A 24,807-nucleotide genomic window follows, 5' to 3' on the forward strand; every position below is an offset into this window, starting at 1 on the left:
GACTACAGTCTAGGTGAAAGTTCCATCTACGTTTGAGGTCTTGAGTATGGACGCGTGGACTGATGGCACAGAGATAGCCTTATACTCAGTGATGGACGGTCGACTGATCCAAAGGACCCTAACTATCCCATCGATCTAACCCCAGAGATTACGATCAGAGTTTAGCAATGATGTTTCCTCGTGCCAACAAATGTCTCATGGTGATCCCGCTGAGATGTACTTCAGCATCTCCAAGGTTATCACAGCCGAGTCTCGTATGACTTGCGCCGAAACAAAAAAAGATCTGATGAATTGTAGCTTCGCGAGGCGTTCTTCTACTTGCTTAGGCCAGCTGAACTCAAAAGTCTTGCCACGAGCCTACCTTACACTCAATGGCTTGCTTCGAACTACGTTTACCTCGTACGGAGTGCTTTGAAGAAGAACAACCAAGATATCCACCGACGATCGATGGAGTCAGCGTGGCAGGCTAAGAGTCCGTGTGGAACCTCCATCATTATGCAAAGGCGTGGTGCAATTTGCTCCGACAGTGTCGAGGCCTCGAGCTAATGTATATAATTTCTTTTTTTCCTTGTTTGACTTGCGGCACTTGCCGTCGTATCGCCTCTTTTGTCATTGTATTTTCGCTCGTCGATTTTTTTTTTAACTCCCCTGATCAATGGTGCAGGTTGCAGGATAGACTAGCAGGGCTCTGCTTCCACACTGCCTCTTTTAGGAACAAGAGACGAGGCGGGATGAGTGGATGTGAAGACCCGTAAATATTATTGAGGGTACCAAGGTACGGAGGTAGTTCTTGGGCTTGAAAAATGCAAGCTTGGCTTAGTGGTGCTTCCACTCCCTGGCATCAACAAAGCAATATGACAGGGTGGGCAAAATGCCCGATTTTGGCACGAGGGGCAAGTGTTGTGTAACATTATTACATCGACCCTGGCAAACAGCGCATAAGGTCAAGCCTGCTTTGTCCTTCCGGGGTACCTTGTTTGCTTTACATAACTCTCTGACCTACGCGGTTAATACGGCTAAAAACGAAGCCTTCTCCATTTTCACTTCGGCTCTTTGTAAGAGATGGATGGCGAATGAACCGCCAATTTAGATCCAACTGGAAAATTATTCTACAGTGCTCAGGGTGGGGTCTACTGTGACTTATTCTACCGTCAAATCAGTACCGGTCGGAATTGAGAGCCATATCCAAGTAGTACAGCAGTGGATGCTGCACTGTAGTCGCTAGGCTCGACGTATGGATAACTACGAAGAATTATAATACCACAAAATAAGTCCACTCAGTGTACGAGGGAGCCGCGTCCAAGTCACCAGTCTCCGTTGACGTTCGACTTCTCATACTGCATCAAAAGCCTGGCTTAAGCAAGAGAAGATCATGTACGGAGTCCATAGGGTATGTCTTACATCACCTTCACAAAGTCTGCCTGAGGACCCATAATTTACTCCTCTGTGAGATCTCGTCATCTCCACTCTGCCTCGCAGATGTGGTCTAGAGCCCGTCGACTCTTGAGCTGCGGAGTCATTAGAGGCTAAGAGTCGAGCCATTGACGTGTCAGGCGGAATTTGTCAATCATAGGTGAGCTCTTGTCTAGGAACGCATTATCCCAGATCCGTACCACTGACCGATTGAGTTTTGACGACAAGGAGACCTAAACGCACGGAGTCTCCGTCGATCTGCAGATAACCCCTGTTATTGGTGGCGTGTTGGCGGCACGCCATGGCGAGATGTCTCAGTGGCTTCATCCTCACCGCATAGTCAAAGTCACAGATACAAGGTCATCTAGTAGACACCGTACTCTGTAGGGTTGAAAACTACCAGGCATGAAAGACGTCGTGACCGACGGACAATCGGACGGGGCGTTGGGGGCGTCAAATGGAACGTGCTGGCATCTTGGTTTCTCTTGATTTCTGCAGCCGCTGATGCACCAGGATTGAAATGTGGCTGCCGCTCAGGGATTGTTGAAGCCGGGATTTAAAGAGCGCCATTATTGACAGCCAGTTGGCCTAGAAGCCAGTACAGAGGCGGATGACGGAGCTGTGGAATAGTATGAGAGACCACGCAAATAGTTCTGGGTACTTGACAGGGTTTCTGCCTTAGTCTAGCCGGAAGACAGGCAGTCTGTTGACTTGTACAAAGTACTTCACGAAGGTACTGGATAGCTAATACGGAGTAGGTAAGGAGGCGCCGACGGAAGCCGAGACTGGGGCGCTTCCATATCGGCACCTTGTTTGTTCACTACCTAATATTAGTTGCCCATTATTAAAAAATTCGTCCACCACACAAATCCTACTTTATTGGCACCTCTAGACTTTGTCTCCTTGAGACACGGAGTAGTTCCGCCAGACACTAAGCAGAGATCCCGTCCAGAAAGTTAAAATACATGGAAATGGCCGGAAGTTTACTCTGGCTCAGGTACGCATCGCGGAAGCTAAGATAGTCTGGTTCACTACCTTGTTTTCAGTCTCCGTGGAGATCAGTTGTTGAGTTTGAGATCCCTGATCGTAGCTTTTCGAAGTCGGTTAGTTACTGACTGTTGCTTTTTCTGCTTTTGTTCTATTAATAATAAATGTTACGGAATGCATACCACGGATACAATCACGCGACATTTACCCGTACCCTCCGCTACTTGACATGTCATATGTCAATCTTTTCGAGTGACTGTCAAAGTGTCAAGGACGATCTGTAGGACAGCTTGGAGTGGAACCCATTGCCGATCATAACATCATGATAATATCATGGTTTGTAATAATAATATTAGTTAGAAAAAGTAGAATGGCTTTAAAGCTCTTTCATACTAGCGTCGTGCCAAATCTAAGACATCTGGGTAGCAAACAGATCCAAGGAGGCTAAGAGGGCTTAGGTAACTTAGGTAAGACTTCTTGCGAGTAGCTACTCTAAACTGGTATAATTTGCTTACAGCCCCATCGGAGTAATAAGTTACCCACGTTTTAACCTATTTGGGAGAATTTCTGATTTCTACAGTGAGAGAAGTCTATAATGACAATTATCCTGCAGATAAATTAACAATTTCTGTTACCAAACGAGATCGATAGGATTACATGACCTGGTGCATCACTATGTGCTTAAATTATTTCTCGAACAGCCGGACATTTACGAGCTGTCGTTAGCCAGTAGAAGATCTTCCAAAGCGGGTTAGAATATTTATGTTCTATAGAATACGCCATGAACTGGCGGTGCAAGCAAAACTTAAAGGACCTCCGATTTGAGTAGAAATCGGGCGCTTACGCCAACTCTTCATGGCCCTGCCTCCAGCTTATGCATGTCAAATTAAACACTGACGCTCAGGAGGAAAAGCTTCTAAGCGAGCGTCGCTTCCTGGTCTCCCTTGCATCGTAATAGTTTTTAGTGTCGGATACTCTAGTCCCCATTAATTATTAACAACAGCATGATTAATAATATCTAATATCAAATGTCGAGATCAAATCTGAGGTGGATAGAGACAGGAACGCATCCTGATGGAGCTTATTGGTATCGGATTTGCCCGGCATCACACCAGTTCATACGGGGCCACTTCAGTTCGTGGAATGTTCTCCAAAATTACCTAAAAATGATAGAGATCATCAACCGTAGGACTGTCAGCACGTTGTATTGATATCTAGACTAGTACCCGCAGTCCTGTGGATACTGAACTAGTATTTATTTTTGTTCCATTGAGTCGGGATCGGACATTTTGCATTTTACACATCGGCACGCACAAGCCGTAAGGTTCAACATATCCCGAAGAGGTAGCGAGCTGTCTCATGACATGCAATCAAGGGATATGGTTTTGTACAGTATCTAAGCGAGAGAGACGTGTCAAAATCGATCTTCGGGGAGCAATAATAATAGTATCATTGTAGGCTTTTTGAATGCAACCTCTCAGGGTCACTGTTGATGAGTAGGTAAAGAGGTACCTAAGGTAATGGCAACATTACATGGCAATGTAAGCAGATTGTAAAGTGCTGTGAAACTTGGTTTTTCTTTTTCCTTTTGAAGTATCAACTAGAGAGGTACTTCTGTTCTTTTGACTTTCTTTCTACCTCTACTCGAAAGACTAGCGAGTCATACTGCATCATAGCTCCAATCCACTAACCAGTCAGTGCCTTGATGCTCCTCAATCTTGTATTTGCCTTGTTTCTTCAGTAAATAGTTTTAGATATTTCTTTCAAAGCGAAATTAACGGCCAATAGCCTAACTGTCTTTTGTTTCCCTTGCAGGAAGCCCGGTCATGGAGATGAGGGACTACACTGAAAGTGGACCGCTCCCGTTCTTGACCAGGGTGATTTTCAACGAACCCTGGATCCAGTAATAATAGATGCTGGACAGGATGCTGAATCTCTTGTCGTGGGGCTGAATGTGGTTCTATCGCTTGTGTAAGGGTGTGGGTATAACATTCGCTAGGTAGACGTTGATTATACCTTGACCAAGCAATAATAAAAAAAATCCTGGTAAAATCAGCCTTTCCGGTACTTCAACACCGTAGTAGCTAGCGTGGACCAATCAGTCAATTATAATCTGACTTCCTGATTGGGAAAGTACCCTCTTTGTCCTTCACCGTACCTCTACAAAGCTTCTTCCGAGTCTGAGCTCCCAGGCTCTCAGTCCGACTCGTGTCCAGATCAGACCTGGGATCCTATTTTTTATCCACTCTGAGTGTTGTTCCTCCCAACAAGGAGGCTACGTGTCAATTAAGCCCTGAACTTCTGTTGTGATTCGATTGAATGTTCGGAGTACCAGTGGGCCATCTCCTGCTAGATACCTCCTACCGTACGTAGGTACATCCATCAGCCGGACCAAAAACATCCTTGATTCTTGTCATACTTCATCGTTCATCGAGATTGGGTTCCAGACCGCGGATGAATGCCCCAGATCGTGCGCGGGAATATGCAAACAGGGGCCTTCCTGGCCGATCTTCTCGCTTGCAGCTCATCGTGAGTGGCAGATGGTACCCATGTCCCTTGTAACCCCTGCAGTTCTTTTCTGCCATTATTCTTTCGTCAGATATACGATACGCCACCTTGTGGAGTTGCCTTCTTTCCAAGGCTATGCGGATTCCGTGTCCATTAGTTCCACACTTGGCCCCATTGCAGGATATCTTGCAACCTATTGATCTTGTTTCTCCGACCCTCCTGTTCCTGTGGCCACGGGCCAGAAGCAAGGAAAAAGTGATGCGAAAACACGGAGGCAACAGGAGGGGATCACGGCTGATCAGAGCCCCCTGACGCCCCAAGGGGTTCTCCCGCAGCTCTCAGCCGTCAGGTTCATTGCCATGAGGCAAATGGATCCTCGTATTCTATAATTATAGTTTGGTTAGATTGTAACTTCTGGGCAAAAGCTACAAAGAATCTGCGTCGCTAGCTCCACGAGCCTAATTCGGCCTGGGTCTCAAGCGAGATGTCGATGACTTGATGACCATATGGAAGCAATGAATCTTAGCTTTCACTTTAAAGAAAGACCAAAGGACGTACGGCGCTCACTTTCGTCAAGTAACGTTCTCTGTTTGTCTTGACATTGAACACCTTGTTCCTCGAGGGGCCTTAATTAAGCAGATATTGTACAGAACCATGGCGCAGTCAACCGTCCCATGTTATTTACCCAAATTTGGTGCTACGTATGATGGCCCGAAACGCCCTATCTCCATGAAACTGCGAACGGATACTCGTCAAAGCTCTGGATTGCTGTCCGCATGGCGCGAAGGCCAATTGAGCCACTTGTTACAGGCCTCGTGGGCCCTACTTCTACATCGCTACACAGGCTCTGAAGATATCTGCTTTGGCTACCATCAGATTGGTAACGAGTCTCAAGATTTAGTACAATCTTTGGAGGCTGTGGATCCTGCCATCCTCAAATTATCAGTCAAAGAAGGCGTCTCCCTTAAGACGTTTTTCGACCATGTGAAGACAAACAACTCTATCGACAGTCCTCCCGAAATAGACAGAAGCCCGCTCACAGCCTCTGAAAATGCCCTGCTTTTCAACACAATTTTGATGATACGAATCTGTCATGATTCTAAGGGAACCTCACCCGCCATCCCACTACCATCCAGCCTGCCAATAGCGCTTCCTCAGGAGGTAAGTACTGAGAGACAGGTCCTTTATCTTCCCGTGCAACCTTCTGAAACATATCTGCAGTGTCGGGTTCGACTACATGTCAAAGTCCTGCAGGAGGAGGTAAATATTTTCTTCGAATGGTGGAACAATGACATGCCCACCGCGCAAATGAAAAGCATTGCTGGTGCTTTTGAGCATATCCTAGCAGATCTCCTTACAGCAAAAGATACAGTAGTGGACGATCTTGACATCTTTCCAGAAAATGATTGGTCTCGAGTATGCAAATTCAATTCAGTGCTTCCAGAAAAGCACGAACGCTGCATTCATGAAGTGATCCATGAGCGGACTCTTCTCCAGCCAGAGAATGAGGCGGTCTGCGCCTGGGATGGTAGTCTTACCTACAAAGAATTGGATTCGCTTTCCTCCAAGGTTGCATATGATCTTCAGGAAAGAGGAGTTGGCCCAGAGGTCTGCGTAGCCCTCTGTTTCGAGAAGTCGGTAAGTGTTACAGATTTCCAAGTGATATAGCTTGCCGGGCATCGTCATTTCATTATATGACTTAACATACTCGGTCGAGCTCTGCTCTCAAATTGCAGTGCTAATAGATAACATAGAAATGGAATATCGTGGCGACGCTCGCTGTCCTGAAAGCTGGCGGTGCTTTCGTACCTATGGACCCAACTCATCCTACAGCACGATTGCAATCCCTCGTGCAAGGCGTGCAGGCGCGGATTATGCTTTGCTCTCGAAGTCAAGCAGACAAGCTCCAAACGGTGGCAGAAACACTAATACCGTTGGACGAGCAAACCGTCGATGGCCTTCCGGGTCTTCCCACAGGTACTTTCTCCTCGGCGACGGTAAAGAGCTCAAACGCAGCATATGCCATTTTTACCTCCGGCTCTACTGGACAACCAAAGGTGCGTCTCCTTCAATTCCAATTCGGTCACCTTGGTGTTGACTCAAGAACAGGGCACACTGCTGGAGCATAGAGCATATGTTTCAAGTGCGCTGGCTCATGGACCAGTGTTTGGCTTCAATCCATCAACTCGAGTTTTACAATTTGCATCGCATACCTTTGACGCAAGTTTAGTCGATATCCTCAGCTCGTTAATATTCGGTTGTTGCATCTGCATCCCTAGCGAAGAAGCACGTCTGAATGACATTGCCGGCGTGATAAACGAGATGAAAGTGAATCATGCATCTCTGACACCATCATTTATTGGATTCCTCGATCCTGCGGCTGTTCCAGGGCTAGAGGGTCTCGTCCTAGCTGGCGAAGCAATGTCTCCGCAACATTTGGCGACATGGTCTCATCTCAAGCTTGTGAACGGATACGGCCCAACAGAGAGTTCTGTTGCAGCTGCCCTCAATCCTGATATGTCTCCTTCTTCAGATTGCAGGGATATTGGCTTGCCAGTCGGAGTGCGCTGCTGGGTCGTAAACCCTGCGAATCATGACCAGCTTGTGCCTGTCGGTTGCCCCGGTGAGCTGGTCCTGGAAGGACCAACGCTTGCGCGATGTTACATAAATAACCCACAGAAGACGAACGAAGCATTTATTTTCAACCCTTGCTGGACGAAGCGAGATCCTGCTGGTGGCTCAGACCGAAGGTTTTACAAGACCGGTGATTTGGTAAGATACAATTCCGAATCTGGATCGTTAACGTATTTAGGACGGAAAGACGCACAGGTCAAGTTCCATGGTCAGAGAGTTGAGCTTGGAGAGATTGAGAACCAGCTGAGCGCAGACACGGACATCAAGCACTGCATAGTGTTGCTTCCCAAGTCCGGGTTCGCACATGGAAAACTCGTTGCCGTCCTGTCACTGTCCGTTGGCCTTGGAGAGGCACTGGAGACAGATGCGGTGCCCCTTAAGCTTATCAAGCATCGTGAGAAGCTTCAATATGTCAAGGATATTCGGGAACGATTGTCAACTAGGCTGCCGACATACATGGTGCCCGGAGTCTGGCTATGTGTCGAGACTTTGCCGTTGCTTGTGTCTGGTAAATTAGATCGGAAATCTATTACGACCTGGGTTTCGAACATGTCAGAAAACCCAGAAGTACATGTTACTGAGGCCGCCAATACTCGGGCCGCTAACTCGACGGAGGATCAACTGGCGTCGATTTGGAGTCGTGTGCTCAACATACCCAAGGATCGCATCGGCGTTGACGAAAGCTTTTTGAGTCTAGGAGGAGATTCCATTGCGGCGATAACCTGTGTTGGCCATTGCAAAAAGCAAGGCATTGGCCTTACTGTGCAGGATATACTTCGCAGCAAATCCATCAGAGAATTAGCCACACGCGTCAAGGGAGTGACTGAACCGGTAGCCTACCACGAAACGATCGAGGAACCTTTTGGGCTCTCCCCTATACAGAAACTGCATTTTATGGTTCGCAAGGAAGGCCAGGGCTACTTCAATCAAAGTGTGCTCACTCGCATCGACCGCCAGATCAACGACCAAGACATGCGCCGCGCAGTCGAGGCAGTGGTCATGCGCCATTCCATGCTTCGAAGCCGGCTAGTCGATCCCGGTACTGGTAGTTCTTTACAGCAGCGCATTACTGAGGATGTCTCTGGCTCGTACCGCTGGCGAACGCATTATACAACCTCGCAGAATGAGATCGAGAATGCTATTGCGGAAAGCCAGTTGTGTATCAATGCCTTCGTCGGCCCTGTTTTTGCGGCTGACTTCTGCTATGTTGACGACGAGTCGCACAATCTCCTATCCCTGGTGGCTCATCATCTCGTCGTTGACATAGTCTCGTGGCGTATCATTCTGGAGGACTTGGAAGATTTCCTGCTAAACCCTCAAGGCTTCGTTCTACAGAACAGCTCCCTTCCATTCCAGACATGGTGTCGCCTGCAAGATGAGCAATGCGAGTCTCTGGTCTCCGAGAATGGAGTGCAATTGGAGGATCTTCCTGCTCCAGATCTTGCCTACTGGGGAATGGAGCATCGTCAGATGACGTACGGAGATGTTGTCTGTGAGACTTTCGAGGTTGATTCGGATAGCACTCACTCGATCTTGTTGGAATGTCATCAAAGTCTACAGACAGAGCCGGTTGATCTGTTTCTCGCTGCTCTCCTGCACTCATTCGGACAGACTTTCCCAGAGCGTACTTTGCCCGTGATCTACAATGAAGGCCATGGCAGAGAAGTGTGGGATTCGGACTTAGACATATCACGGACTGTGGGCTGGTTTACGACCCTTTACCCAATATTCGTACCCGAGATCTTTTCCGATGATCCAGCCAGAACTGTTGCCCGTGTCAAAGATCTGCGTCGGCAGGTGTCTGATAATGGCCGACAGAAGTTCGCGAGTCGCATGTTCACAGGCAAAGGACAGGAGACCTGCCGACACCACTGCCCCCTAGAAATGACTTTCAACTACGTGGGGCAGCATCGCGATCTGCAGAAGCAGGACGGCCTTTTCCAGCTTATGGGACACATGGCTGGGGAGACTGGCCAGGGCGGAGGTGCAGCAGATTTTGGCGAAGAAACTCCACGATTCGCACTTCTGGAAATTTCAGCGTTGGTAGTGCAAGGACAACTTCGGTTTACTTTCTCTTTCAACCGGTTCATGCGGCATCAAGATAGCATTCGCGCCTGGATATCACGTTGCTATCAGCTGCTTGCTTCTCTCGGCCAGAAGCTGCAGTCTCTGGCCCCACAACCTACACTGAGTGATTTCCCAATGCTCCCACTCACCTACGAGGAGCTCGACCAGATGGTTTCAGTGAAGCTACCAAGAGCGGGTATTACTTCCCTTGATCTCGTTGAGGATGTCTATCCTTGCTCGCGCATGCAGCAAGGTATTCTTCTCAGCCAGTCCCGAGACAGCTCGGTTTATGCTGTGCATGATACCTTCGAAGTGAAAGGCGTCAGGATCAAACCTAGCATCGATCGTTTGATCCTCGCTTGGCAGAAGGTTGTTTCGCATCATGCAATGCTACGAACAGTTTTCCTGGAGAACCTGACAAGCCAGAACTTGTTTTGTCAAGTCGTTCTCAAGGAATACAATCCAGCTCCCGCACTCCTAAGATGCTCCGAAGAACGTGATGTGCTGTCAACCTTTGAGAATCAACATCCCGTGAACTATCGTGACCACCGTCCTGCTCATCGTTTCAGTATCTGCGAGACAGCAACTGGCAAAATATTTTGCCGACTTGAGATAAGCCATGCCGCCATGGATGGGACGTCCATTTCCCTGATCATTCGAGATCTGCAACTGGCTTACAGTGGTCAGCTTCGGGACGACCGCAAACCCGTGTTTAAGGATTACCTGCGGTACTTGCAGAGCTGCTCTCACAATGCTGGCCTTAATTACTGGTGCTCTTATCTTTCCGATATTAAGCCGTGCCATTTCCCCGTGCTCAACGATGGAAGACCGTCCAACAAGCGGCTCCAAGCGATTCGTCTAGATTTCTCATCCTTGAAAGAGCTTCAGACGCTATGTGAGAGCAATGGATTGACACTTTCTACGGCATTCAGTACGGCTTGGGGACTTACACTCCGCGCATTTTGCGGTTCCAACGATGTGTGTTTCAGCTACATGGCTTCTTTGAGAGATGTCTCGGTCGATGAAATTGGTTCTGTTGTCGGACCGATCATTAATCTTCTGGCTTGTCGAATGAAGGTCACAGAGGACGCCTGTCTCAAAGACGTCTTGAATCAAGTGCAAAACGACTACATGGAGAGTCTACCTTACAGGCACACTTCCCTCATTGATATCCAGCATGCCTTGAAACTCTCAGACACGATCCTGTTCAACTCAGGCATCTCCTATCGGAAACTTCCACCGCAGACCCTCAGCAACAGGGATGAGATGCGACTTGTAGAGGTGGGATCAATTCATGATCCCGCGGAATTCCCGGTATATATCAATATCGAAGCCACAGATGATGTTGCATACATTGACCTCAACTACTGGACGAACTCTCTGTCTGAAGGCCAGGCGCAGAATGTTGCCAGCACGTTTTTACGGTCCCTCGAAAACATACTTCACCATGGCGACGAGAACATTTGCCGACTGGATCAATTGAGCGTACAGAACAAGCAACAGATCGCTACCTGGAACAACATTCTTCCTAAGGCTGTTGACAAGTGTATCCATGAGATTCTCGAAGACAAGGCCAAGCAGTGCCCGGAAGCTATTGTGATCGCAGCTTGGGATGGAAACCTCACTTACGCCAAGCTCAATGAGTTGTCCTCGCTTCTTGCGTTCTATCTGACCAAGCTCGGCGTGGGACCTGGCCTCTTTGTGCCGATTGATTTTGACAGATCCTCATGGCAAATTGTTGCTATCTTAGCGGTTCTGAGAGCCGGTGGTATTTGCCTTCCAGTCGACGAAGCTCAATCATATGATTTTATGGAGAAGTTGTTGAGTGAGGAGGATGTTCAAGTCGCTCTTGCGTCCCCGAACAAAGCGCAGCTTCTGGAACGCACAATTCCTTATGTCGTGCCCGTTGGAAGGTCACTTTTCGACTACCTTCCTCGCTCCGATGATATACCACACATCTCACATAAGGCAACGCACCAGGCTTATGTTGTGTTTACTGGCGGTAGTGTCAAGGAGCCCAAAGGTGTTACGCTTCAGCATCTCACGGTTATGACACGGGCCGAGAGCTTCGCTTCGGCTCTCGAAGTGAATAAAGCGACCAAGGTGTACCAGTCCGCCACCTACACGTCTGATATGTTCCTACAAGTGCTTTTCGGTACGATGATGCGTGGTGGTTGTGTTTGTATTCCAGCCAATGATGGATTCAGCAACCTCCCACAATCAATCAATGCCTCCCAAGCAAACACAATCATTATGACTCCGTCACTCGCATCTTTGTTGCAGCCATCCGAGGTCCCCAATGTGCAGGTACTGGCACTCTATGGTGAGCTTCTGACAAACCAGGTTAGAAAGATTTGGTCAGGAAGGGTTCGTATGCATTCTTTGTATGGAGCAGCTGAGTGCTCTTCAAGCTGCATTAATGCCTCAGAGTGCCAAACCTCGAGTGAGACAAGGAACCTTGGACTTGCGGCCGGGTGCCTAACTTGGCTTGTTGATCCTTTGAATCATGACCTTCTGGTTCCGATTGGCAGTGTCGGTGAAGTGGTCGTTGAGGGTCCCGCCATCGCTGCTGGGTACTTGCTGGACAATGGGCATGTTCAGGGAGGTTTCATTGAGGACCCTACTTGGACTATGACCTTTGAGCGGGACGAAGCCAGCAATGACAACGAGAAACGTGATGAAAACTCGAGACTGACACGACGGATGTTCAAGACCGGAGACCTGGCACGCTACAACTCGGATGGCACATTGGTCTACATGGGAAGAAAGGAAAGACAAACCCAGAAACTGCAGGTGGACGTATGGGAAATCCAACAATGCATCGATGCGTTTTCGTTACCTGACCATCCTTGCGTTGTGGAGCCGATTCGCTGCTCAGATGACCATGAATCCACGGAGCACCTGGCTGTCTTCATCCAATTCATGTCAACTCACTTGGAAAAGGCTGATGGCCAGAGATCTATAATTGGGCAAGCTTCCTCGCAATTTTCTGATTTCATCACCAAAATGCACACGCATCTGCTGAGTGCCCTGCCTGCGACTCAAGTTCCGAGGTTGTACATTCCCGTTCCCAGAATGCCATTGACATCACTTGGTCTGCTTGACCGTCAGCTTCTGAGGAATGAGACACAGGACCTTCCTGCACGGACACTCCTCGAATTTGATCTGAAAGGCTTCCATGAGTTTTGGCGGGTTGAATTAGCCAATCCGAAGACCTCTCCTTCCCAATCATTCCCTTCATCGACGAGTGCTACCCATAGGAGTTCTACTACCAGCACGTACGAATGGAACGGCAACATTGAGTGGCGTGATATCAGCAATTTGGAACGTGCGAGCCTTGAGACTGCGCTTCTTATCGCATGGGCCCTCACTTTATCCGGCTATACTCGATCAGACGATGTCATATTTGGAGAATTGCTTCTCGACCAGCTGGATTCTACTTCCGATAAAGCGGCGCCCACCGTGATTCCGAGAAGATTTCGAATGGATGAGAGTATGACCATAGCGGAACTCATGGGAAAGACTCAAGAGCGCCTAGCAGCTGCTTCTCCCTTCCAGAGAGCTGGACTTCAACGCATCAGAAACATCAGCGCGGATACTTCCCGTGCGTGCAGCTTCAATAACCTTTTCTGCTTTGCGAGAACCGACTGCGAGGTGCAGATTCCTGCTCTCGCATATCCTTTAGCGATCTTCTGCAGTGTCGCAAAGTCGGAGCTTCAGCTGAGCGCTTGCTACGACGAAGAGTTTTTGTCTGCTCCTCAGCTTGAGCGTATTTTGGCACAATTCGCACGCTACGTTGAATACTTGAAGACGGATCTCAGTTCTCAAGAGACGATCGGTGGCATGGCTCTCCGCAAGAACCAGACCTCTTACTTGTCCAGCCCTGATACTGCCTACTGGAGGAAGTACCTTGTTGATGTCGAGCCCTGTGCTTTCCCTTCTTTGAATCCGGACAACAAAAGAAGTGGATTTAACTCGGCAAAACTGGCGATCGAAAATCAGGCCAATTTACGCAGCTTTTGCCAGAAGATTGAAGTAACCGAGGACATTGTGCTACAGCTCGTTTGGGGGTTGGTTCTGCGATGCTATACCGGTTCAGAAGAAGTCTGCTATGGTTACTACCTTGAAACACCACAACCAGAAGGATCGAAGTACCTGAAAGTACTACCAGGCAGGCTTCTTCTCAAGGATGACTCAGTCTTTGGGTCAATTGCACAGCAGAGGAAGCGCGAATTGGATCAAGCGATGGAGCACAGTATTTCCCAGATGGAAGTGCAGCATGAACTTGGTCTGGACGTGTATTCACTCTTCAACACTGTCTTCAAGTTCGACAGGTTTATCGAGCTTCCCAGTGACAATAACGGCCTATCAACCCTGCTGAACGACACCGAGAGAGGCGTCTGCACGGTTGCTGTCAACCCTAGATTTTCATCTGTATCTGCAGAAATCCTCTTTGAATACCGGACAGACGCCTTGTCAAAAGCCAATATTACGAGTGTCGTTGATTGCTTCCAGCACATTCTGGAGGAGATTATTGACAATGACCCTGTCGACCATAAGATAGGGGATATCAATTTCTTCAGCGAACGTGCTTGTCAACAAGTACGAGAGTGGAACGCTACGCTACCAGAGAGACCTGACAGATGCGCACATGAGATAATTGAGCAGCAGGTGCTGAGTCACCCTACTTCGCCTGCAATCTGTTCGTGGGACGGCGACTTTACTTACGAACAACTCGACCGTCTATCAACTAAATTGGCAAAGCATCTTGTTCGCCTGGGGGTTAAACCCGAGGTGTTTGTTGGATTATGCTTTGAAAAGTCCGCTTGGGCAGTCATCGCACAGGTTGCGGTTCTGAAAGCTGGAGGAGCATTCGCATCTCTGGATCCCACTCATCCAGAAGCGAGACTTAGGGGCTTGGTTGACGATATTGGCGCTCCCGTCGTCCTTTGCTCTGCCAAATATCTCGATAAGGCTCGCCAGATATCTCGTGCCGCCTACATCGTGAGCGAACTAACCCTCAATGAACTGCCAAACGCATCGTCTACTGGGTCGTTGACGCAGCCCAGCATCCACAACGCAGCTTACGCTATTTTCACATCTGGAACAACAGGCAAGCCAAAAGTGACTGTTCTTGAGCACATTGCTCTCAGCGTGTCTGCACCAGCTTTTGCTCGTAGCCTGGGAATGGACACGACTACCCGTGCTCTGCAGTTCTCCAGTTATACTTTTGATGTGAGCATAAAGGAGATTATTATTGTCCTCATGACGGGAGGTTGTGTTTGCGTTCCCAGTGAAGAAGAGCGCATGAACGACCTGGCCGGTGCGATCAGGAGACTGAACGCCAACTTCGTCAGTTACCCTCCGTCAATTGCAAACACGATCCAACCCAATAGTGTCCCATCAGTGAGAACTATTGTTTCGGGAGGTGAAAAGATGACAGCGAGCCATATCAACCGTTGGTCCGATAGGTGTGTCATCAACGCGTATGGGCCCTCTGAGTCGACCATTATGGCAACGATGAGTGTCAAAGTGGATGAAGCAGGAGTACGCGTTAACAATGATTGCAACTCAATCGGTGCTGCAATTTGCGGCCGCACTTGGGTGGTTGACCCTAACAACTATCAGCGTCTTCTGCCTATCGGGGCTGTGGGTGAGCTGGTACTTGAGGGCTGCAACGTTGCCCGTGGTTACCTCAACAATGACCAGAAGACAAAAGAAGCATTTATCAGTGAGCCTGCCTGGACGAAGGCCCCAGGCTTTCAGGGAATATTCAAGAGAAAGGAGCGCATGTATCGGACTGGTGATCTTGTCCGCTATAATCCGGATGGCACAATTTGCTTCATCTCGCGCAAGGACACCCAGATCAAGTTCAACGGTCAGCGCATTGAACTGGAAGAAATCGAACAACAATGCATCTCTTATCTTCCTGGAGGCACTCAGGTGGCTGTCGAGGTTGTCGAGCCTGAATCGAAGACAGTTGCTAGATCCATCGCAGCATTCTTTACTTTTGACGATCAAACTGGACTAGACAGAGCTGATCTGGATTCTCAATTGCTCGTTCCTATGTCAGAAGCAACAGGCGAAAAGGTCAGAAAGCTTAGGGAGGCCTTGACCAAGGCTCTGCCAGCAAGTTTGATACCAAAGCTTTTCTTCCCAGTCTTCCGCCTGCCTTTCTCAAACTCGGGAAAGCTCGATCGCAAGAAGCTACGAGCAACAGTTGAGACTCTGCCCAAAGATCAGCTCAAGCCTTACGTTACATTGACAGCTGGCTCCAGACAAGTGTCTGACGAGGGAGTTGAGGGGATACTCAGAAGCCTCTGGGAGGAAGCTCTGGGCCTTGCGGCAGGTTCTGTCAGTGCTGAAGACAGTTTTTTCAGCTTAGGTGGTGATTCTTTCTCCGCCATGAAGCTTGTTGGAGCCGCCAATTCTCGGGGAATCTCTCTCACGTTTGCCAACGTTTACGAGGACCCAGTCTTTATGAATATGGCTAAGCGTTGCGGCATGTTGCAAGAAACGTCCAGCAGACAGACTGTGACTCCGTTTAGCCTGCTGCCTTCCGCAGTCGATCGTGAACAACTCTTGGAGGAAGTCGCAGATCAATGTGACGTACCTCGAGCATCTATTGTCGATCTTTACCCATGCAGCCCTGTACAGGAGGGTCTCATCACTTTGTCAGTCAAGCAGAACGGTGCTTATATTGCTCAGCCAATTTTCCGGCTCTCAGACGGAATAGATCTCGAGAAGTTCAAAGCTTCTTGGCAACAGGCTGTGGACGAGTTGGATATCCTGCGGACTCGTATTGTATATACTGAGTCTTTGAACTTCTTGCAGGCAGTTGTGGACAAAGAGGAGATCTCTTGGGTCTCCGCAACCGCTCTGGATGAATTGATAGCTGAGAGCCCCGAGCTGCCGAAACACAATGGCGGGCGGTTGGCTGGTTACGCAATTGCCGAATCACAGACTGACCGGTTCTTCTGTTGGACAATCCATCATGCGCTGTACGATGGATGGAGTATCCCGCTCGTCCTGCGGAGAGTGGAGGAAATTTACACTAATTCTACGGCCAGTGCCCGAACGGCTCCCTACAGCTTGTTCATAAACTATTTGCTGGAGCGAAACATGTCAGACTCTGACGAGTACTGGAAGTCTCAACTGGCCAACCTGTCATGTTCTCCATTCCCACAAAGCAAGAACTCCCTGCCGGACTCTGTCCGAGTAGGAAATCGGCATCACAGCAGCATGAAGATCTCTCGAGCCGCGAGCGGAGTTGATCTGACACTACCCGAGCTTATTCGTGCTGCGTGGGCGATTGTTATCTCGGCTCATACTGGATCAGGTGATGTATGCTTCGGCGAGACCCTGATGGGAAGAAATATCGACCTTGCGGGTGTTACAGATATTGCTGGACCCGTTCTCACCACGGTTCCCACGCGTATCCAAGTCGAGAACGAGCTTCCCATCACCCAGTATCTGGAGAATGTGCATCATCTGACCACCACAATGCTTCCTCATCAGCATTCAGGACTACAACGAATTCGAAAACTCAATAGTGACACAGCATCGGCTTGCGAATTTCAAAATCTGCTTGTCATTCAGACTGGAGAGGGTCAGTTGCACAAAGGCTTGTGGGTGGCTGAACCAAACCAAACAAGCGGAGACTTCTTCACTCATCCACTTGTCGTCGAATGCAAGGTTACCACTTCTGAGGTGTCGATTACGATGCACCATGACGAAATCGTGCTGAACAGCTGGCAGACTGAGAAGCTTATCGGGCATTTCAGCTTTGTGCTCGAGCAGCTGCTGTCCATCAGCAAGGGTGATACAAGGAAGCTGAGCGAGCTCGAGATTTTCAGCCCGCTTGATAGAAACGAAGTCGCCTTATGGAACAAGAGGCACCCCGAGGCCGTGGAGAAATGTGCTCACGATATCATTTCCGAGAGATGCTCTACCCACCCCGATGCTCCAGCTGTATGTGCTTGGGATGGCGAGGTCACATATAGAGAGATGTGCGCACTCGCATCGTCTTTCGCGTCCTATCTGGTCTCTCGTGGCGTTGGACCAGAGACTATGGTGCCAATTTGCCTTGATAAGTCTCTATGGGCAATCATCACTATTCTCGGGATCTTGATTGCTGGTGGTGCCTACGTACCCCTCGATCCTGCTCATCCAACATCGAGACATGAAGAAATCCTCGCCGAAGTGGATGCTCGTATTCTTCTTTGCTCCTCTCAATATCAGAGTCGTTACTCGGGCATTGTCAAAACAATCATTCCCGTCAGTAAGGAGACGATCAGAGCTTACGGTGCCCTGAATGGTCAGGCGAAGGGACAAAGCCGTGTCTCGCCGTCCAATATGGCCTACGCAATCTTCACATCAGGAAGCACTGGTCGTGCCAAGGGTATTATCATCGACCACCGCGCACTGGCAAGCAGCGCTATGGCATTCGGGCCGATTGTGCACCTGAATGAGACTTCTCGTGCTTTCCAATTTGCGTCTCTTACCTTCGATGCGGCAGTCATGGAAATTCTAGCTACTCTGATGCACGGAGGATGCATTTGTATCCCAAGCGAGGACGAGCGCCTGAATGATGTCGCCGGCGCCATTCGGCGTATGAATGTCACTTGGACTTTCCTGACTCCATCGATAGCCAGCATTATCGAGCCGTCAACCGTTCCCTCCCTGGAAGTGCTTGCCTGTGGAGGAGAGAAATTGTCACGCGAAGTTGTGACAAAATGGGCGCATCGCGTGAAACTAATCAACGGATATGGACCCACGGAGACAACCATCTTCGCTGTCTTGAATAACGTATCCCCAACCACCGATCCTGCCTGCATTGGTTACGGAATACCTTGTACTTTGACCTGGGTTGTCGATCCCGAAAACCACGATCGACTTACCCCCTTGGGAGCCATCGGAGAACTGGCTTTGGAGGGTCCTGCTCTGGCAAGAGAATATCTCAAGAACCCCAAGAAGACCGCTGAGGCATTCGTGGATGAGCCCGCATGGATGAAGCATTTCCGGTCGACCCTGCCGTCTCCGCGAAGAATATACAAGACTGGAGATCTTGTCCGGTATAATCCTGACGGATCGGTGGAATACATCAGCCGCAAAGACCACCAAGTCAAGCTTCATGGACAGCGTATGGAGCTCGGCGAAATTGAGCATCGGTTACATGAGGATGACAGCGTCCGTCATGCTGTTGTCATCCTGCCCAAGGAGGGTCTTCTTAAGGGGCGTCTGGTCACAATCCTCTCCCTGAACTCTCTGAAATCAGATTCGAGCATCATATCTGATAACGCATGCGAGCTCATCAGTCGAGAGAATCTGGCGAGAGTCGCGTATCCTGAACTCATCACGATTCAGAAGAATCTCGAGGCCCAGTTGCCCATTTACATGGTTCCCCAAACCTGGGCTGTCATCAAGAAGTTGCCAATGCTTGTTTCCGGAAAACTGGACAGAAAGAAGATCACTCACTGGATTGAGCATATTGACGAGCCAGCGTATGACAGGATCATGCAAGACTATGACAACATCAAGAGGGGTCATGTTGAGGACAGCGTCAGGGAAGATAAGAACACATCTGTCACTATCTTACAAGACATCTACGCCCAAGTACTCAACCTCCCTTCAAACAAGGTTGATCCCAACCGGTCGTTCGTGAGCCTTGGTAAGCGATCACGGTCTTCTCACGAAGAAGCGAGAGAATAGGCTAACTCATCAACACAGGTGGCGATAGCATTACTGGCATGGCTGTCATTTCTCGAGCTCGCAAACAAGGGCTTAACCTGACACTTCATAAGATCCTTCAAAGCAAGTCAATCGTTGAGCTGACCCAAGCAGCGGAAGTCAAGACCTCGAGCATTCAAGTCGAGGAAAAGGCGGATGAATACTTCTCACTTTCTCCTATTCAAAACTTGTACTTCAAATCATCACGCACATTCAAGGAAACGGGTCGCTTCAATCAGAGTATGACTGTGCGCATTACTCGAAAAGTTGGGCCAAACGTCATCAAGGATGCACTGAAGGCAATTGCCAACCAGCATTCCATGCTTAGGGCAAGATTCAGCAGATCTGCTATTGGAAAATGGCAGCAACGGATTACCAATGTACGTGCAAATCAACTTACTGAGTTGATGTTAAAGTAGCTAAACGATCATGCAGGATGTCGATTCATCTGTTCGTGTTGGTATTCACGCGGTCATGAGCTCCCATGAGATGTTGAGCAAGATTGCCAATACCCAGTCGTCTCTGGATATCGAGAATGGACCGATCCTTGCGGCTGATTTGTTCAACATTAATGGTGACGAACAAATCCTTTTCCTTGTGGCCAATCACCTGTGTGTCGATATGGTTTCATGGCGCATTATCCTTCAGGACATGCAAGAATTTATCGAAACCGGCTCGCTGCCTTCTGAGAAACCGTTTTCTTTCCAGAGCTGGTGCAAACTGCAACTCGAAAATACCAGATCTGAAACAGATGAGGCCAAGCTTCCATTTGCCATTGAGCCTCCGAACCTTAGCTACTGGGGTATGGAGAGCGTGCCCAACCACTATGGACAAATCAGGATGGAATCATTTTTCGTGGACGAAGACATTACTTCATTTATTCTGGGTGCCTGCCACGAGACGCTGCGCACAGAAACGATCGATATTCTCCTCGCCGCAGTTGCGCAGTCATTCTGTCGGGTCTTCACAGATCGCGGAATGCCAACCATATATAACGAGGGTCACGGTCGTGAATCGTGGGATTCCAACCTTGATCTCTCACGGACTGTGGGTTGGTTCACCACATTGTGCCCACTGCAGGTCGACGAATGTTCAGGTAAGTCCCCTCACAACAGATCCGAGGCGACAGGCTAATTTAAGACTCAGATTTCATCGACACGGCAAAACGCGTCAAGGACCTAAGACGGAAGATAAAGAACAATGGGCGATCTTACTTCGCTCGCAGCCTTCTCCAGTCCAGTAATACCGAGCCATCGGAGTTCCCTGTTCCGTTGGAGATCGTCTTCAACTATCTTGGCCGACTGCAGCAACTGGAGCGCGATGACTCTCTTTTCAAGCACTATGGAGAGGCGTTCGACGAGGAGAAGTTCAGATTAGCTGGAGACATGGGTCCAGATACACCCCGGTTCGCCCTCCTGGAGATCTCAGCACTGGTCGTCAATGATAAGCTTCAGGTCTCGTTCACGTACAATCGGCAGATGAAACGTGAAAAGCAGATCTTCGAATGGATTTCAGAGTGCAGGAGAGTACTTGAGAGAGATGTGCTTCGTTTCAAGGATTCCGTCCCGGAACCAACACTCAGCGACTTCCCCTTGCTCCCTATAACCTACGATGGGCTCAAGAAACTCACGAGCACAACGCTGCCAAGAGCAGGGATAAAGGCCTGGAGCCAAGTAGAGGATATCTATCCATGCTCGTCAGTGCAAGAGGGTATTCTCCTGAGCCAGCTTCGGGACCCCAGTGCGTACATGTTCCATGTGATCTTCGAAGTGCGCTCTCCTGAAGGAAGCTCCAAAGTAGATCCAAACAGTCTTCGAAGCGCATGGTCAGCAGTTATCAACCGGCATCCCATCCTGAGAACCCTGTTCATCGACAGCAATTACGCAAACGGTACCTTCGATCAATTGGTGCTCAGGAAAGTCCAGGAAGGAGCAATCACTCTTCACTGCAACGATTCCGATGCTCTTGCCAAGCTCGATGCAGTCAAACTAAGTGACATGAACGCCGGACGAAACTCACAGCTGTTGCACCAGTTGACAATTTGCAGTACCCATTCTGGACGGGTGCTTATCAAACTGGAAATGAACCATGCCATCATAGATGGCGGATCAGTTGATCTGCTTTTGAGAGATCTAGCAATGGCATACAAGCATCGGCTGCCAGAAGGATCCGGGCCGCACTTCAGTGACTATATCAAGTTCATCCGCGGGAAATCTCAAGACCAAGCTTTATCCCACTGGAGGCAATACTTGTCCGATGCTCGTCCGTGCCATCTGACGTTCTCCGAGGAAGCAAGTGATAGCCGTCAATTAGGATCAGTGATGGTGCCGTTCAGCAGGTATTCCGAGCTGCAACAATTCTGTGAGAAGAACTCCGTAACACTTGCAAATCTTACACTCGCTGCATGGGCAATCGTCTTGCAGAGCTTCACGGGTTCGGATGATGTTTGCTTTGGTTACCCTTCTGCCGGTCGTGACGCTCCAGTTCCGGGGATTCAAGAAGCAGTCGGAATATTCCTCAACATGCTCTGCTGTCGAGTCAGGTTCTCACCAGGGAAGACTCTGTTGGAAATTTCAAAGACAGTGCAAGACGACTACATCAAGAACCTTCCATACCAGGATTGTTCTCTCGCAAGTATTCAGCATGAACTTGGGCAAAAAGAGCTCTTTAACACGACAATCTCCATTCAAAACCACCACGCCGTCTCGGAAGAATCTGGAAACGACTTGCTCTCCTTCAATGTACAGAAGGCGCATGACCCGACAGAGGTAAGTTTTACTTAAGCTGCTCTAGTTAACGGAAAGGTAACTTCTGCAACAGTACCCTGTCACCGTGAACGTCGAGACTGCCAAAGGCCACGAAGGGATCTTGCTACGATACTGGACCGATGCTGTGCCCGGAGACAAAGCAAATGATCTTGCAGATGCCATTGCCAATATTTTCAGTTGCTTCATTGACAAGCCGTCTCAGCTAGTCTCAGAGTTGAACCTCCGTGGCGGACAATGGATGAAGGGGCACTCCTCGGGAGCTGGCCAATTCATTGACAGCAAGTCCCTTCAGGAGCTGATCGATCGCCGTGTCACTGAAATAATTAGCCAAATGCTCAAGGAAGGAACACTGGCCATACCCGCCGTTGAGAGTGGAAAGGGCCGGTTCAAGGAGACGACCCCCGTCGAACCCGTTCATGTTGCGGTTAAGGCGAGAAGCGTGCCCCGTGAAAGAGATCTCTCTGACTCGACGGCAACTCTCACAGAGGATCACTCAAAGTTAGCGGACCTAGAAAAAAGATTATGGAAACTTTGGTGCTCGGCATTGGGTCTGTCATCCCACACTATCCAACACCAGGCGAGCTTCTTCAAATTGGGCGGTGATAGTATAACTGCGATGAAGATGGTCAGCGCTGCGCGCGAAGCTGGGCTGACATTGACTGTGGCTGATGTTTTCAACAATCCTGTCTTTGAAGATATGCTGGCGGTCGTCAGTGCTTCCAACAGTTCGTCTGCTTCGGAACCTGACTCTCAGACCGACAGTGACAATGAGAGGCAAGCAGAACCTCCTAAGATGGTTGAGCAAGAGCGAAACCCACCGCCACCGGAGATTTCACTCTTGAAGACCGTTCCTTTGAACGACAGCGCTCTGCAGAATGCAATATGCCCGAAGATCGGTGTGTTTAAAGGAGGTATTGCCGACGTTTTGCCTGTTACAGACTTCCAATCCATGTCGATTACGGCTACATTGTTCAAGTCCCGCTGGATGTTGAACTACTTTTTCTTCGATGGACGAGGATCGCTGGATCTGAGAAGGTTGAGGGAGAGCCTCTTGCGCGTTGTTGATGCTTTCGACATACTCCGAACGGTCTTTGTCTGCTTCAATGGCCAATTCTTCCAAGTGGTGCTTAGAAAAATACGGCCAAATATCTTTATTCACGAGACCGAGAAGAGCTTGGATGAGTACACTGAGTACCTCCAACAGCAAGATCGCGAGCAGGAGGCGCGGCAAGGAGAACAGTACGTGCAGTTCTACGTCGTGAAGAAGAAGGGCAGCAACCACCACCGAATCCTGATTAGAATGTCGCATGCTCAATTCGACGGACTATGCCTGCCCACCATCATGTCAGCCATCAAATTGGGATATGAGGGCAGTACTCTGCCCCCGGCTCCTTCATTTGCAAATTACATGCGCATGCTGTCGGGAGCAATCACCCCAGACCACTATCAGCACTGGACAAACCTGTTGAAGGGATCGAGAATGACGCAGGTAATTCGAAGAACCGAGGAGAATACCTATCGCTATATTGGTGCTTTCACGGAGCAAAGAAAGACTCTGGAGATCCAACCCTCAGTCCTTGAGAATGTCACCATTGCTACCGTCATGCAAGCAGCATGGGCGGTTACGCTCGCCAAGCTGTCCGCTCAGTCAGACGTCGTCTTCGGACTCACGATCAGCGGCAGAAATACTTCAATCCCAGGCATTGAAAACACCGTTGGCCCATGTCTCAATGTGATCCCAATTCGAGTCACTTTCAAAGAGGGCTGGACTGGTGTAGATCTGTTCCGCTATCTACAAGATCAGCAGATCGCAAATATGCCCTTCGAAGCCTTGGGTTTCAGAGAGATCATCAGGCGCTGCACTGACTGGCCCAGCTCGACATATTTCGCCACCTCGGTCTTCCACCAGAATGTCGGATATGAGGGCCAGATGCAGCTAGACAACACTACCTACAGAATGGGAGGCGCCGGTGTCGTTGACAATTTCACTGACATGACGTTGTTCTCCAAGTCGTCCAGCGACGGTAAACTGGGTGTCTCTCTAGGGTACTCAGAGAAGGGCCCCATTAGCCCTAAATTCGCTGCCAAGGTCCTGAACATGGTCTGCGACACCGTGCAAAGCCTGCTGGCCAACTCCCGTATCGGCCTTCCTTCCCCATCCATGCTCCGCTCATTACCTTGTCAAGCCGTCCCGGACGTCCCCAGGATGTCCGATGAGATGTTCCTCTCCTCACATCTGAAGGACCGGAGCATCTCGGATATCCTCGTCCACTCCGACGTCCTGACTCAGGCCTGGCAGCAAGTCCTCCCTCGCAATAATGCCGACGAGCCCCAATCCGCCTTCCAGCTAGACTCGTCCTTCTTCGAACTTGGAGGCGATGTCTTCGACATGGCACAGGTCGTCTGGCTCCTCGACCAGGAAGGACTCCAGGTTCGCATCGAGGATCTTCTTGAACACCCCACCTTCCTCGGGCAGATGGCCGTCTTGACCCTGCACAACCCACGGAAGAGCGATTCCATGGAAGAAATCGTGCCCGTTGAGGAGATTCCTTTGCCTGCCGCGAGGACTGGCACTTCGAGTTCGCTAGGGAAAGCATTGACTCTGGCGAAAAAGGTCACAAGATGGAGCTCGCTGGCGGCTCGAGGGTGATCGGCCAGGACATTCCCATATAATTCTATTCACTTATTGTTATTTTCCTTT

At 49.3% G+C, this 24,807-nt stretch overlaps 1 protein-coding gene across 1 annotated transcript; it reads left to right on the forward strand.

Annotated features, from left to right (window-relative positions):
* Positions 1–5,562: 5,562 nt before the first annotated feature.
* On the forward strand, positions 5,563–24,756 carry nrps1 (nonribosomal peptide synthase Pes1; the record flags this gene model as incomplete). The annotated part of the gene is made up of 9 exons (XM_043293392.1): positions 5,563–6,069; positions 6,130–6,546; positions 6,663–6,965; positions 7,018–11,980; positions 12,038–19,279; positions 19,339–19,718; positions 19,774–20,434; positions 20,485–22,106; positions 22,159–24,756. The coding sequence occupies 9 exons, from the start codon at positions 5,563–5,565 to the stop codon at positions 24,754–24,756; spliced, it is 18,693 nt and encodes a 6,230-aa protein (XP_043149327.1).
* Between the last annotated feature and the right edge of the window lie 51 nt (positions 24,757–24,807).

This window comes from Aspergillus udagawae (assembly GCF_001078395.1).
Source record: "Aspergillus udagawae IFM 46973 DNA, scaffold_6, whole genome shotgun sequence".
Lineage (NCBI taxonomy): Eukaryota > Fungi > Ascomycota > Eurotiomycetes > Eurotiales > Aspergillaceae > Aspergillus > Aspergillus udagawae.